This window comes from Delphinus delphis, chromosome 16, assembly GCF_949987515.2.
Source record: "Delphinus delphis chromosome 16, mDelDel1.2, whole genome shotgun sequence".
Classification (NCBI taxonomy): domain Eukaryota; kingdom Metazoa; phylum Chordata; class Mammalia; order Artiodactyla; family Delphinidae; genus Delphinus; species Delphinus delphis.
The window spans coordinates 30,154,918-30,171,340 of NC_082698.1; the positions used below are offsets into that span (position 1 = coordinate 30,154,918).

General features: G+C 41.4%; 1 protein-coding gene across 2 annotated transcripts in view; it reads left to right on the plus strand.

The window, feature by feature from the left end:
* The first annotated feature begins 140 nt into the window (after nucleotides 1–140).
* The window catches only part of MMS19 (MMS19 homolog, cytosolic iron-sulfur assembly component), a 32,227-nt gene continuing 15,944 nt past the window's right edge, over nucleotides 141–16,423 (plus strand). The window contains exons 1-8 of one of the 2 annotated variants that reach the window (XM_060034354.1): nucleotides 141–273; nucleotides 11,161–11,209; nucleotides 13,170–13,270; nucleotides 14,015–14,100; nucleotides 14,491–14,565; nucleotides 14,976–15,045; nucleotides 15,428–15,556; nucleotides 15,642–15,703. In XM_060034354.1, coding sequence (XP_059890337.1) covers nucleotides 162–273; nucleotides 11,161–11,209; nucleotides 13,170–13,270; nucleotides 14,015–14,100; nucleotides 14,491–14,565; nucleotides 14,976–15,045; nucleotides 15,428–15,556; nucleotides 15,642–15,703 — 684 coding nt within the window. In that variant the 5' untranslated portion in view covers nucleotides 141–161. Of the gene's footprint in view, nucleotides 274–11,160; nucleotides 11,210–13,169; nucleotides 13,271–14,014; nucleotides 14,101–14,490; nucleotides 14,566–14,975; nucleotides 15,046–15,427; nucleotides 15,557–15,641; nucleotides 15,704–16,423 lie in introns of those variants that run through there. The other variant, XM_060034356.1, reaches the window with a different exon arrangement.

Here is a 16,423-nt window from a genome sequence, read left to right on the forward strand (position 1 = left end):
CCCTCCCTGGAACTGCCGGGCCTGGAGCCGGCAGGCACGTAATCCAGAGAGAGCCCCGCCCCCTCATCTTTCGCCACGCAATTGGCTCAGGAGGCGCGTGCGCGGAGAGGCCCGTCCCGTGCCACCTCCCACTTCCCCTCCCACGGTTTCCAGTTCGCGTCATGGCCGCCGCCGCCGCTCTGGAGGCGGTGGCGCCTACGGGCGCCCTGTGGGGCCTCGTGCAAGACTTCGTCATGGGTCAGCAGGAGGGCCCCGCTGACCAAGTGGCTGCAGGTACGGCCGACGGCGCCGCACGGCTTCCGCTTGGGGGCCTCCAGGAGGGAGCGGCCTCAGCACAGGCGCCGGGAGGGATGGGAGTGAGGGACAGCGGTGACTTTGAGAGATTAGTCCGGGGCTGGTTGTGAGCACCGCGTGCTTAAGAGCCATAACAAATTGCGAGTCGCTTGCAGTCTTCCTTAAAGCGCCCTTACGCCCCTTGTCTCGGTTTATAGCCATCCTGTGCGCCGGCCGGGGTTAGGAGATTAATTACCATTTCACAGATGAGGAAACAGGCCCAGCGAGGGCAAGAGACTCTCAGATCAGGCCGGTGGGGGAGCTGGGACTCGGACCCAGTTCCTGCAGTTCAGAATCACAGGCTCACGCCGCAAAAGCACGTTGTTTCTAGGAAGTTGACGTGACAAGAAGCATCTTCAGCGGCATCAGCTCCAGTCGCGTGGCATGCTGGGAGTGGCCGGGCGGCCGGATATCTGACTGGCTGTAGTTGGAGAGAGGAGGAGAGAAAGCAGTCTAGGGGGAGTTTGAGAAGTTCTGCGTATCTTCCTTAAGGCTTTCCCTCCGTTTCTTGGTAAAGTTCTTGATTAATTTGCTTTGTGACTTTTTAACGTGGAGTTTGTTTTTATCTTTTCCCCAGAACTCCACTTTCCTGCTTTTGATCAGTTTAGGGATCTCTTAGTTCTGACAGCTTATCTAAGATTTGAATAAAACAAATTACAGATTTCATTGGAATTCTGAGACTTTTCACTCTTTTAGAAAAAAAAAATCTAAAAAGTTATTGAATGTTAGGAGGCCTTCAGACCTTGTGTTTAAGTAATAGAATACAAAATAATCTTGTCAGCACAGATGCTTTTTGTCTCTATTTTTGGAAATTTTGCGTGTTTGGGGAGAAGTAAAGGATACATTTCTCTTGAAAATTGAACATATTCACTATTAGAATATGTGAGAAATGAATAATGTGAATCTGCCAGAAGTATAATACTTTGATCCTTAGCAATATTTCAATTTAATTTAATCCTTCCACCATTATTGAACACATTATTCTTGAAACACGATGCAAAGTAATAGGGATATAAATACAAATTACGCTAGATGTGTGCCTGCCAGGGACTTATAATATGGTGGGAGAGACTGCCATGCAAACGGATAGTACACCATGAAAAGGTCTGTAAGAGGTATGTGCAGGGTGACATGGAAGCACCAAGGAGCAAATAAATGCCTGATGTAGCCTTTCCACTAAGTTAACTTCTTACAGCTTTGTGCAGTATGGTGTGTCGTCAGTGCTTATGATTAACAACTACAGTGTATTATCAATGTCATTTTTCCCCATGTTTTATTATGAAAATTTTCAAACATACAGCAAAGTCTAAGTAATTTTTTCATAAGAAAAACACACATACACCCACGACCTAGATTCTACCATTAACATTTTAATATAATTTGCTTTATCATGTATCTATCTGTCATTTAAATTGCAGATAGCAGTACACTTCCCTCTAACTGCTTTGGTATGTATATCATTGACTAGGGTTTGTTTATAGTTTAATACAAATTTTGGTGTAAAATTTGTATTCAATGAAGTGTACAAATCTTAAGCATACATTCACTGATTTTGAAAAATGCTTATACCTACCCACTATCAAGATAAAGAACATTACTATAAAAAGTGTTATTTGTAACTTTTTTCACATTTATACATTATGAACACAGTAATTTAGGGTTCTTCAAATTCAGAACACACTTGAGAAGTCAGCATGAATAAAGACCGCCAAGTTCTTATAAATATTTTTGTAGAATTTATATTTTTTGAAAAAAAAGTGGCCTAAACTGTTGTCTAGTTTAAATTTAGCTCAGCTAAGACTGTAACACTAGCCCTGTTGTAATTTAGCTCTCCTGATTAGGAAAGGAGGTTGGTAATAACAGATAACTAACAGAGGGGTAATAACAGATAAGGTTGAAAAGGTTTGGTGGGGTTGGATGATGCCTAACCTTGGATTCTAAACAGAGGGATTTAAATGACCTATTGTAGATAATTGGGATCAATGTAGATCCTTAAGCAAGGGAGTCATATAGTGAAGATGAATTTGAGAAGGATTAAATCGGTATTCTCAATCTTAGATCACAGCCTTAGTTAGGGTTGTTGAAGGCTGACAGAGTTTTAAAGCATCCCCAGAAAGAATAAGATGTGCTTTCTAATCCTCCAGCCTAAATCAAGCTTCATTAGTGCTGAAGGGACCAGCTTTCTATTCAGCCACTCATAGCCGCAGCCTCTCCTACAAATTGTAACTGCAGAAGGAACATCCTGTGATCACAAAGGCAGCTACCACCAACTTTGTTTTGCACCTGGGTTCCTGATGAGAGTAGGTGTCAGATGTAAAGGTGCAAATGATGGAAGAGAAATGACCTGGCAGCCTAAGAGTTAAAGGGTGCTCAGCCAGGCATTCAATGGCTACCACTCCCCTCCTGGATCTTTAGTTCCAGGCAGCCAGTTGATTTGCTGTTCCCCTGATTGCTTTGCTTCCCAGATCCCTCCACTGGCTCCATCTAATTAAAGTTAGGCCTGGGATTAAAGGCCCAGTTTGAGTGCTCACTGCCTGCCCCCAAGTGTCTCCTGATTACTCCAGCCAGACATCATCTCACAGTTCAGAATCTCTGTGGTACTTATTTCTCAACCACTCATACTTATTTGCAGACTGTTTAGTAGCTACTTCTGTACACATCTCTGCATCCTACCTGCCTGTTTCTACCACCATAGTCTCCTGGAGACTAGCATAAGTAGGTGGTATAAATGAATGGAATAAAAGATGCTGAAGGAAGAATCTGGAATTTGAGGGCTAATTAGTTATAGGGCTTGGAGGAGAGGGAGGACTCTAAGATGACCTCAAGCTTTTGAGCCTGAAGATGAGCAAAAGAAAAGTACTATGTCCAAAAATTGGGAAGGGAGCTGATTTTGAACATGTTGGATTTATAGGTGATGGATATAAATTTTCTTCCTCTTGGTTATTTGGATTTGCCTTCATTTCAGTCTTTATTGTATTCTCCTACATTTGTAATTCCACGAGGAGACCACTATTCTTGAAACCAGAAAACTGTTAAAGAAAAGTAAAATATACTTCTGAGAAATGTCTGTGGCATTCTCAGCAGAAAGGGCATTTTGAGAGCTTGATTGGAACTGAGTCCTGATTGGGAATTTTCTCTCTCCTGTTCCTTCACATCCTCCCCCCTCTCCCCTTCCCCCTTGGCTGCTACTCCAGATTCTCAAGAGGCTGCAACTCCATCAGACAGAGGTCTGATTGTGCATTCTATGTCAGTGCTCATATAAATACTCCTTTGACGACTCCTCAGTGCCCCACACGGACTGGTGCCCTGCTGAGGAAAGAGTGGGTATTTAGCAGGTGCTAGTAGGTCATTTTTAGAGAACAGATCTTGGACACATTGGAAAAACTTAGCCAACCTATATAGGGAAAGGAACTTACATTTATTTTTCTTATGCCAGTGAGACTACCCCTAGGAAAATTAACTTTTTATTAGCTTCTTTCATCCCTAGAGTCCAAGTGCATAATTAACAGTACTTCCAGGTATTTTTCATTTGGAAGAACTTTTATTGTTAAGAGAACTAATCACTTAAAGTTAGTGATGGACGGTCCCATACACCCAAGAATTTTACTCCTTTCCTATGTTACCCCAGGCTCTGTTTATATCACTGTGGTAACACTGAACTTGTTGTTCTTTGATTGTTTTAAGTGTCTTTCTGCCCCAACAGACTGGGCTCCTTAAAAGCTCCCTGTCTATATTTCTCTCTCCAGTCCTAACACAGTAATTGATTTATAATAGGTATTCAATAAATGTTGAATGGATAAATGAAACCAAATGTACATGACAATTTTTTTAAAGAATGATTCAAGGAACGTGTAAGAGGGAGTAATTCTGTTTTGGGAATCAAGGAAGGCTTCACAGAAGAGTTGCCATTTGAGCTGGCTCTTGAGGAGTTGAAGTTCCTCAGACTGACAAGGGCAGGAAAGAGGCATTCCAAACCAAGGGAATGTGTTTCCAGGCTTAAGGATATGGAAGAGCTTGACATGTTGAGATTTCATGTGACTGAATGACAGGAGTTATGATCAAAGGTGAGGCTGGAGGGGATTGAGGGCTAAATCGTGAATGACATCAAGCCAAGGAGTCAGGTCTTAGGCAATGAGGGGCAAAGGGAGATTGGTGAGCAGGGAAGTAATTGTGCATTTTAGATAGATTAGGGATGGATCAGAAGGCTTTTTTTTTTAATTGAGATAAAATTCACCACTGTAACCATTTTAAGTGTACAAATAAGTGGTTTTTAGTATATTCACAATGTTCTACAACTACCACCACTATCTAAAAATTACAGAACCTTTTCATTACACTAAAAAGTTGAAGGCTATTTTGACAGCTGTCCCTGTATAGTCTGGTTATAAGGGATGAAAAGGAAAAGATGAAAATTAGAAAGACGTTCTAAGATAGGCTCAACAGAACTAGAATAAGATGTTAGATTTAGTTACCTTTGTGAAAACATCTTCAAAATACTGATTCTAGTTCTTTGCCACCTTATTTGCCATTTTGCTTACTCTTATTTACTGTTGCAATAGCTTTATTATTTCTTCATTTTTTCCTAATTTTGTATGACTTTTGTACTTCACTTTTATGTTTGTGCTGCATTAATTCAAGATGGATTCTTTGTGAAAGTATGAAGACTAAAGGGCTTTGCCAGGAGAATTCACCCATATACTGGGATTCAAGAAATCACATGCAAATGGATGTTTCTTTGTAATTGTAAAACAGCCAGTTTCATAATGATGTATACTGAATGCTGAAGAACTCTTTTTCATTTATAAAATTTGAGGCAACCTATATCAGTGAGATTGACTAGTAGAGAGTGTGAGGGAAACTTTCTCTGGTGGTAGAAATATTCTATATCTTGATTGGGGTGTTGGTTACTCTGGGTATACTTTTGTTAAAACTAATCAAATTATATGTTCACTGTGCATTCCACTGTATGTAAATTATACCTCAATTTTTTTTTAATGAAAAAATTAGAGGTGACTGAGTGAGGCCTAATAGTCAGGTACTTTGTCTTAACAGCACTTGAGGTGCTTCCAAAGAGAGTCCCTAGCCCAGCATACACAGAGGACTTTGATGGTGTTGCTGAAGAAGGATGGTTCAGTTCAGTAACAGTTATCAGTCCCCTATGGCTTCCTATGTGCTAACAGCCTTGTGGCCGCTACTGAAATTATTTTTTAGATGGGTTTTTCAGCAGAGTTTCCTGGGTTCTGTCCAGGAGGTTCCAGAAAAGTACCCTTTTCCACCCTCCCAAATGGTGCAACTTTGTAACCCAGAAATGGGTATCTCTCTTCAGTACTGACGTTAAGGAATTGGGTGTAGAACAACTGATAGTGCCTTGGTTTGTCCTTTTAGTCTAGCTGCTGCCCCTTCCCCCACCCCACAGCTTGCGCATTTTTCCCTTTGGCTCTTTCTCAGGAGCAGGGGCAGCACTGGGCCTTCCACATCCTGGCACGAGTAAGGCTAAGAGTGCCTGATGTCTAAATTGGTGCCAGTCACGAGCTATGAATCCCAACTAGAGCACTCGCTTCCTCAGTCAGATCGGACTTCTTACTCTAGTACCAGATTGCGCCTCAGCTCAGTTCACAGCTACTGTTCAGAGACCACAGACTTAAGGGGGACTGGAAGTTTAGGAGTTTTCTCAAGCCTGTTTTTCACCTAGCCAAAGTCTGGTGTTGTCGAGAGCTGACTAATTAGGTCTTGCATTTAGAAGTAGGTGGGTTGGGGACCCAGAACAGGCTGCGAAAGTAATTCCCTGATTGCCACACCTTATTGAGCTAAAACCCCTCTATGTTAATCAAACGCTTAGGAAGATGGCTAACCTTTGCTCTTTGTTTCTCCTTTGAAAATTTATCCCAAGATGATTCTGTTAGACCATTGTGCTGCTAAAATTGCATTTTCAAAAATAAGTAATACACTCACATGGTGCAACATTCAAAAGGTGCAAAAGGATACACAGTGAGAAGTCTCCTTTCCATCCCAAGATGGCATGCAGACTGTGACAAATGAATTTACTATATTACTAGTGTATGATACATCCTTGCTAAAGGGGGTGGGGGGAAAAGCTGATCTAAGTGACTTTGGAAAACAATATTTTGTCTGGAGACTATAAGGCTAAAGAGAAAACTGTACATAAATATTGTACTCTGCTTATAAATTTGTTTCTCACAGAGGCTGACAATTCTGAAAGTAGTTTATTAGCTACACTAGTGTTGAAAAGAATAAAAAATGGTATAATAGATAATGGGAACCAGGTTTCTCACTGTCAGAGAAATAAATTACAAATAAGCAAGGGGGAAGGCTAGAACGAACCCTGTGGCACTAGATTAGAGAGGAGGCTAATATGATCTTATGTTTAGTTTAATATATATGGGTAGATACAGACATAATGATAATATGTGTGTATACGTGGGTTAGAATACGTACATATATTTCCCAGCTCTCTCTGCTGAGGAGGGCCTAGAAGCAGTGACACCCCAATAGCAATGAGCACAGTTACACCCAGATCTTGATTTTTAATACCATTCTCCAATAAAAGGAACCAGGGCTTCTTGGAGAAAAGGCTGATTCAAGGGTTGGGTCAGGGAAGTTACAAGATGACCCTGTAGTATTTTGTAGTGCCAGAAAGTAAGAAAACACTTAAAAAAATAAAAGGATGGGGCATGGCAAAGGGACACTGGTGCCAACCTAAAAAAGCTCCCCATGGCCAAAGATAGAAAATTTGAGCAACAAAATAACCTAGTATTGGGGCTTCCCTGGTGGCGCAGTGGTTGAGAGTCCGCCTGCCGATGCAGGGGACACGGGTTCGCACCCCGGTCCGGGAAGATCCCACATGCCGCGGAGCGGGTAGGCCCGTGAGCCATGGCCGCTGAGCCTGCGCGTCCGGAGCCTGTGCTCCGCAATGGAAGAGGCCACAACAGTGAGAGGCCCGCGCACCGCAAAAAAAACCAAAAAAACAAAAAAACACCTAGTATTGGATTATAACCCAAGGAATAAAATAAATATACATGAGCTTATGCTGATGTAAACAACTGAATAAATGAAGAAAAGAGAAGAGATGAATCTTCCTTAGAATAACTCCAAATAACATAGATAGATAAATACTCTCCTTCTAGGAAATGAAGCTTAATCTCCTGTTTCCCCTTAACTGTGGACTGGACTTAGTGACTCCCTTCCAAAGGAAAGAGTGTGGGAAAAGAAAAAATAGTAACAGTATGTATGGTGCAGAGACCTGCTGACACTACCTTAACCAAGTGATCAAAGTTAAAATCACCAGTGATAAGTCATGTTGATATACTGTACCTATGATATGATGTGATGAGAAAGGCACTTCACCTCTATGCTATTCTTTCTCCAAATCCATAACCCCAGGCTAAACATGAGGAAAACATCAAAGAAACCCATATCAAGGGACATTCTATAAAGTAATTCTTTTAAAATACCAAGGTCATGAAAAGCAAGGAAGACTGAGAAACTTTCACAGACTAGAGGAGACTAAGGATTCATGATGGCTGGTTGCAATGTGGTGTCCTTAATTGGATCCTGAAACAGGAAAATTACATTAGTGGAAAAACTGGTAAAATCTGAATAAAGTCTAGAGTTTAATTAAAAGTAATATACAAATGCTAATCTCTGTTAGTTTCGACAGATATACTATGTAAGATGGTAACATTCAGGGAAACTGGGCGAGGGGTATACAGGAACTCTATACTGTCTTTACAACCTTTTTTTAAATCTAAAATTATTCCAAAGTGTAAAACATTTTTTTAAGTCTACCTCTCAATCCCCAGCTACCCGTCTCCCTCCCTAGAGACAACCAGTGTTACTAATTCCTTTCATCTTCTAGAGATATAAATAAATACAAATAGAAATAATTCTCCCTCCCTTTAAAAACAATGCTATGCACATACTATATACTATTTATGTACACTCTATTTATGTTCTGCTTTTAAATCTTTTCCCACTATCAGTATAAATATACAGGTTCCTCAGTCTTTTTTCAATTTTTTTCCTAAGTAGTTACAGAGAATTCCATTATGGATGTACTATAACTTATTTAACTTGTTTCTTTTTTTTTTAATTTTATTTATGTATTGTTTATATAGCAGGTTCTTATTAGTTATCTATTTTATACATATTAGTGTATACATGTCAATCCCAATCTCCCAATTCATCCCACCGCCACCACCACCACCCTCCCCGCCACTTTCCCCCCTTGGTGTCCATAGGTTTGTTCTCTACATCTGTGTCTCTATTTCTACCTTGCAAACTGGTTCATCTGTACCATTTTTCTAGATTCCACATATATGCGTCAATATATGACATTTGTTTTTCTCTTTCTGACTTACTTCACTCTGTAGTCTCTAGGTCCATCCTCCTCTCTACAGATGACCCAATTTCGTTCCTTTCTATGGCTGAGTAATATTGCATTGTATATATGTGCCACATCTTTATCCATTCATCTGTCAATGGACACTTAGGTTGCTTCCATGTCCCAGCCATTTGTTGTTTGCAGTCATTTGCTATTATAAATCATTCTGAAATGAAAAAACTTGTACATGCATTATTTTGCACTTTTACAAGTATATAGGATAAATTCTGAGAAGATTCCCTGGATTAAAGCCTACGTACATTTGTAATTTAAAAAGTATTTTCAAATTGCCTTCCATAGGGACTTCTCTGGTGGTCCAGTGGTTAAGACCCGCGCTTCCACTGCAGGGGCCGCAGGTTCGACCCCTAGTCAAGCAGTTAAAATCCTCCATGCCCCACAGGCGCGGCCAAAAAAAAGGGAGGGGGTGCTCCATAAAAGGGCAGTACCAATTTTTACTCCACCTACAGTGTTTAAGAGTGCCTTAATTCCACGCACCATCACCAAACATAAGCGTGATACAAAATGTTTGATCTTTGCCAGTCTAGTATGTTAAAAACCAACGTTTTGGGGAGTTGAATTTGCATTCCTGTTGTTAATATGGTTGAGCATCTTTTAAAATTGGTTGTTGGTCTTTTTTCTCAATGACTTGTAGAAGTGCTTTTTATATTGGTAAAATAGCCCTTTGTTATAAGAATTGCAAATATTTTTTCCCAGTTTGTCTTATGATGTTTGTTTTTGCCTTGCAGAAAATCCAATTTTTTTTTTTAATGTAGCTGATTTTAACCAATCTTTTCTTTTATGGCTAAATATAACTATGTTATACTTAGAAATGTTCTCGTGTGTTTTTTTCTTTAATCCATTTGATATTTACTTTGGTGAAAGATTCGGAGCCATTGGTTTGTTTGTTTGTTTGTTTGTTTCAAATATTTACCCAATCATGCCAACACCATTTATTGAATAGTCTGTTTTTCATTAATTGAAATATGATTTTTAAAATCATATTCTCATGTATTTGTGTCTCTTTCTGGATTTGCTATTCTATTTCTGTACCATTGATTTCTTTGAATATGAACTCATACTACACTGGTTATATTTTGTTTTTTACTTTTATTATGGAAAACATAAAGTATATTCAAAACTATACAGTATTTTATGGGCTTCCCTGGTGGTGCAGTGGTTAAGAGTCCGCCTGCCGATGCAGGGGACACGGGTTCGTGCCCGGGTCTGGGAAGATCCCACATGCCACGGAGCAGCTGGGCCTATGAGCCACGACCGCTGAGCCTGCACGTCCGGAGCCTGTGCTCTGCAACAGGAGAGGCCACAACAGTGAGAGGCCCGCGTACTGCCAAAAAAACAAAAACAAAAAACTATACAGTATTTTAATTACTGTGACTTTATAACAATCTTTTACTATCTGGAAGAACTGCCTTCCCTCCCTCCCTCATTGCTCTTTTTCAGAATTTGCCTGTCTAATTATGTATTATTTTTAACACACTAACTTTCTCAGTGGTTCTTTAAAGTTTTCACCATTCAGATATTCACATTTATATATATATATTTTTTTTTTTTTTTTCTCGCCTGCGTTGGGTCTTTGTTGCTGCTTGCAGGTTTTCTGTAGTTGCAGTGAGCAGGGGCTACTCTTCGTTGCAGTGCGTGGGCTTCTCATTGTGGTGGCTTCTCTTGTTGTGGAGCACAGGCTCTAGGCGCGTGGGCTACAGTAGTTGCAGCACGTGGGCTCAGTAGTTGTGGCACGCAGGCCATAGAGCACACGGGCTTCAGTAGTTTTGGCGCATGGGCTCAGTAGTTGTGGCTCTCAGGCTCTAGAGTGCAGGCTTAGTAGTTGTGGCACACGGGTTCAGTTGCTCCACGGCATGTGGGATCTTCCCGGAGCAGGGATTGAACTTGTGTCCCCTGCATTGGCAGGCAGATTCTTAACCACTGAGCCACCAGAGAAGTCCCCAGATATTCACATTTTTTGTTAGGTTTATATCTAGGTATTTTTCTCTCTCTTTCTCTCTTTTTTAATTTTTATTTGTTGCTATTGTAAATAGGCTCTTTTTTCCTTTATATAATTTTTCAGGCTATTGTATGTGTGTATGTGAAAGTTCTTAATTTCATATTAATTTTGTACCTAGCCACCCTAATGAATTATTTTGTTTGTAGTATTTTTTTCATTTATTTCTCTTGGATTTTCTAGATAAACAGTTACCTGCAAATGATATATTGATTTTCTTTTCAATTTTTATACTTGGAGCTGCATACTTGAAGTGTTACAGAAATGCTTTTCATGTAGGAGAGGCCCTTGGCAAGCATGGTGGGCCCCATGGTGTAAGACCTAGGGTAGGCAAAAACATTGGTAATTAGAGCCATTGAACCCTGGGATGGAATTTTTATTTTTTCAGATTTCTTTTTCTTCTTTCCTTTAGATGTGAAATCTGGAAGCTATACGGTGTTACAAGTGGTGGAAGCCCTTGGGTAAGAGCCTCTGCTCTAGAATACCAGTCTCCAGCCCTGGCGCTGCACTCTGAAAAAGTTATTTTGTCCTGAATTTCTCCTACTGTAGCCCAACACCCTCCTCCCCCTCCCATATCAGTACCTCAGGTTAAGCCAGTGTTTCTCCTGAAAAATGATTCTTGCCACCTGACTGAGGCCCCTAAGGAAGTGTTGGGAACACCGCCTGTGGGTCACATTAGCTCCTGGGTCAGCCCACAGGTTTAGGCTGAGATGGGTGGTTGAAAGCCATCAACTGTTAGTTAATTAGAGCTGGGATTCCTCTTCTGCTTCTTTAGACCCACCCTCCCCAATAGGATTCTAGTCAGCCTACATCTGACTCAGACCTGCTGTGAGCCCAGCCTGGGGAGTGGTCAAGAGGCTGACCTTGCACCAGGTTCCCCACTATAGGAAAAGGCTTGGAAAAACAGCTGGAAGACCAGTGTTATCACCAGATATTCCAAGCTCCAGAGGAACTATATGCTTGTAGTCTAATGTCTGCTTTCCTCATATTTCATACTTGGTAGACCATTTAAATTGACATTTAAATTAGCGAAGGTTGTTAACTGTCATGGCTAGCATGTCTTCTAAAACAGAAAAAACTAGAAAATTGGGGAGAGGGTGGGGGAGTAAGGTCACTATTATGCATTTTTCCCACATAAGAGACCTTTTGGCCTTTCTCCTCATGTTGTGGCCTTGGTCCATTTTTTTTTAAATAACAGCTTTATCGAGATACAATTTATGTATCATAAAGTTCACCATTTTAAAGTGTGTATTCACAGATTTGTATGACCCTTATCACAGTCAGTTTTAAGACATTTTCATCACCCCAAAGAGAAACCCCACGCCCATTAGCAATCACTCCCCATTCCTTTCTCTTCCTAGCCCCTGGCAACCACTAATCTACTCTGTCTCTGTGGATTTGCCTATGCTGAAAATTTCACATAAATGGAATTATACAGTAATATGTAACCTTTGTGATTGGCTTCTTTCACTTAGCATAATGTTTTCAAAGTTCGTCCCTGTTGTAGCATGTATCAGTACTTCATTTCTTGCTGAACAATATTCTATTATATGGGTATACCACATTTTGTTTAACCATTCATCAGTTGAGGGATATCTGAGTTGTTTCCGCATTTTGGCTATTCTGAATAATGCTGCTATGAGCATTTGTGTGCCTTGGTCCATTTTTAAATGCACAGTTTTCTACTTCTACCTTTCTATAAGTTCCTGTCCTAAGGATCCTGTCAAAAGTGAGCTTCTTTTTACCCCATTACCCCTAGCTATAGATACTCTTAACCTTGAGATTTCATTCATGTATCCTGGCCAGTTCTCCTTCAGAAGTCTTCTACCTCCTGCATTTACTTAGATTCCTTCTGGTATGTCTAAATGTGAGTTGTTTTGATGATAAATCACCTCCTTGTTGCTTCAGCCTAGGTCCTCCCATATCAATAATCCTAAATAGTTAAAACCTTTACTCTGACCATCTTACTTTGTAAACTTCCAATTATAAAGACCATAATGGTCTTCCAGTTATAAAGACGATATGGTCCCTAAGACTATAGTGGTTGCTTTAACAGTGATATATTTATTCTCCTCCTGTTTTGGTAGAAGCTGCAGCTGCCAGTCATCTCTTGAGCCCTGTGGTTAGCTGCTAAGCTCTGTTTCAGAGGAATGTCACAGTTGTATGAGAAGGAGTAAGCCCCATGCCCAGTCAGTGCCTGGAGATGGACACTTCTGTTGGCTGTGGTGTCACGTATGCCTCTAATGATGCCAGGTCAATCTGGGGATTGGCCTTAGTGTTGTCTGTAATGCTAAGCACCTCCAGAATACCTTCCTGGGCTGGCTTCCATGCCCAGGGGGTGAGTGTGACTAATTGCAAAATATTTACTTCAAAAGTTTGAACTGGGTAATGTCAGGCTGTCTCTATCTTACTTTACCCCAGGTCCTCTCTAGAGAATCCAGAACCCCGAACTCGGGCACGAGGAATCCAGCTCTTGTCACAGGTGCTACTGCAGTGTCACTCCTTGCTCCTGGAGAAGGAAGGTACTGGCATCGCTAGTAGGAGTGCTGAGCCAAGGCCTTGTCTATTCAAGCCAACTTTACAGGGAGGGAGGGAGGACATAAGGTATCTGTGAACTCTTAATTCAGGGTCTTCATTCCTCACTGGTATATGTGGCAGAGAAGATAAGAATTGAGACACAAGACACATGGATTTCAAATGTAGCCTTAGACAGTATTTTTCAGTATATCTTCCCCTCTTTGTAAAATGGACAAAGTAGTGTTTCATAGATGGAGTGGAAAAGTAATGAAATATCAAAGTGTTTTGAAGTCCTGAGGAAAAAAGCCAACAACTTATTTATCTTCTATAAAGCTTTATTAGCATCTAGCCATGCCCATTTATTTACCTATTGTGTATGCTGCTTTTATGTTACAGTGGCCCAGTTGAGTAGTTTTGACATACTATGTCCTACAAGCCTAAAATATTTACTGTCTGGCCCTTTGAGAAAATTTGCCAACCCAAGTTCTGTAGAAAGGCAGTTCTCGGCTTGAGAATGGGTTTGATTGTGACCTAGTGAGAATGGATAATAAAAGATGTTCACCTATTTTCCTGACAGATCAAGGAAGTCACCCTCAAATGGGAGGGCTTGGGACATATCTCTCAGTGAAGGAGAAAATTTGTAATGAAGCCCAAGCAGGAACAGCCCTTATAAACTTTGGGAAGGAGCAAAGCCGGTGGGCCCTCCTCCAGCCTGTGTAAACTAACGGCTGAATTTCTGGTCTGTGCAGTGGTACACTTGATCCTATTCTATGAGAACCGGCTGAAGGACCATCATCTTGTGATCCCGTCTGTCCTGCAGGGTTTGAGGGCACTTGTGAGTTCTTTTTTGTATTACATACCATGTTTGCAGGAACCTATTTCCAGTGAATTCTCTCCTTCCCCTTAGAGGGTGAGACTTCAAGTGCTTCAAAGCAGATACCCAGATGTGGGACTAAACTAGTCTCAGCCAGCTCCACTTCTGTTTTTAGTTTGTAGAGTAAAAGTATCCTTTGGGGACTGGAATTCAAAGCCAAACTGGAAGGAGCTGCAGAGACCTAATCAACTTGAGAAAAGGGACCATGTATCTCACTGTTAGCACTTCTTCCCAAACCTGGATGTTGTGATTCCCACTGTAGCTAAATAGCCCTGTTTTAGGCTTGTGTCTTGAAGGCTGTGCTAGAATTCCCAGAATTCCCTCTGTGCTCACACTTCTCTTCTCCCCCAGAGCCTGTGTGTGGCCCTGCCCCCAGGGCTGGCTGTCTCCGTGCTTAAAGCCATCTTCCAGGAGGTCCACGTACAGGTGAGTGATAACAGTCACCTTGGTATTCTCCTCTATCTCCCAGCCATTGACATAACTAGAATTAGATGGCAAAAAAAATTGCCTTCTAAGTTCTGAACTCTTTCAGGTCTTTGACCATGTTCACATGCTATCCCTTGCTACTGTATAAGGAGAGCGAGGCATGCCATTATGTCTGACCTGTGTCCTCTTACACTTAAAGTAAGGCATACAGCAGACAGGTTTTGGTTATCGGTTCCACTGCTGGACTGCTGGGCAATAGCCGTATCCTTTCTCTACATTTCCTCTGAGGTTCATCTTATACTGGTGTAAAGAGCACTGTCCACTTAGAGATTGTGAAGCAGGAAGTAGTTTTGTCAGCTGAGGTATTCTTTGGGCACTTTCTTTACTTACTTCCTGTCTCTCCTACCAAGTCCCTGCCACAGGTGGACCGACACACAGTCTACAGTATCATCACCAACTTCATGCGAACCCGGGAAGAAGGTAAGAGGCAGGGCTCTCTGGAAAATCTGAAAAGTGAGCACATCTTTTTTTTCCCCCATTACCAGGACTCATTTTAGCCCAGGGGTGATATAGAAGAGCCAGTACTTTGAGAGGATGATAAAGGGAAACTGGGAGCCACTCACTCCCCAGGAAAGTAAAGAAACGGTGGAGTTTGAGCTGATGTTTTAAATTCTTACCTCTGTAACAATTATGTATTGTTGCACATCTTCTCTTCACTGAGAACTCTCTTGGAATAGGAAAACAGAAAGGGCCTGCTCTGGTAGGCAGGAAAGTCAGTGATAGCAGAGGGAGAACACAGGCCAGGAGAAAGCCCAGCTTTCTATCCCACGGGACAGTAATGATCTTGTTCTCTCCTCCGCAGAGCTGAAGGGCCTAGGAGCTGATTTCACCTTTGGCTTCATCCAGGTGATGGATGGGGAAAAGGATCCCCGTAATCTTCTGGTGGCCTTCCGCATCGTCCATGACCTCATCTCCAGAGACTATAGCCTGGGTACACCCTTGTAGCCTTGAATTAGCTGGTTGGGGCTTGTCAGATGAGAGGCTTATAAGTCCTCATTCTTTTTCTGTTGCCTTAGGACCCTTTGTGGAGGAGTTGTTTGAAGTGACATCCTGTTACTTCCCTATTGATTTTACCCCTGTAAGTAGTACCTTTCATTCATTCACTCATTCAAATATTTGTCCAATGTCTGTTATGTGCCAGGCCCAGTTCTAGGCCCTGAGGGTGCAGCGGTGAACAAAAGAAACAATCCCTGCCCTCAAGAACTTAACGTTTTAGTAAACTGGGAAGTGGAAAAACATTTGCCATGGGAGGAAGGGTTCAATTCGGCAGGTATTTGGGAGAGTCCTTGACAAAGTATGTAGTGCTTCATGTCCTTGAAAGTTGAAACATTTAAGTAACAGTAAGAGATTGTGGACCAAAACAAGTGGTGTTATAATTGTTCAAAGAAGACAGAGTTTAGTGTGAGCTAGAGTAAGCAGGAACTGACTTCATAGATAAGATAGGATTTCTGTTGGTTTCTGAAGGATGTGTAGGATATGATCCTGGATTCTGAGGGTGCATCTCAGGCAGTAGAAACAAATTGACTAAACAAAGACGACACAGTTGAGCACAGTGTGTACAGGAGGTGTTTGCTCTGATGCCCTCGGACTTTCCTCCCACTCTGCATCTTGATTTTCCTTCTTTTTCCAAATACTCAGGGTCTCATCACTATATGGGTACGCATGGGTATGTGTACTGCAAGCATTAGTGATTTGAAAAAAATGAAAGGAGTTATACCACAGCATACCAAACTACATTGGAGCATTGACTCTCAGTGCCTTTAAAGATACACAGCCATTTTTGCCATAGGGAATTTCT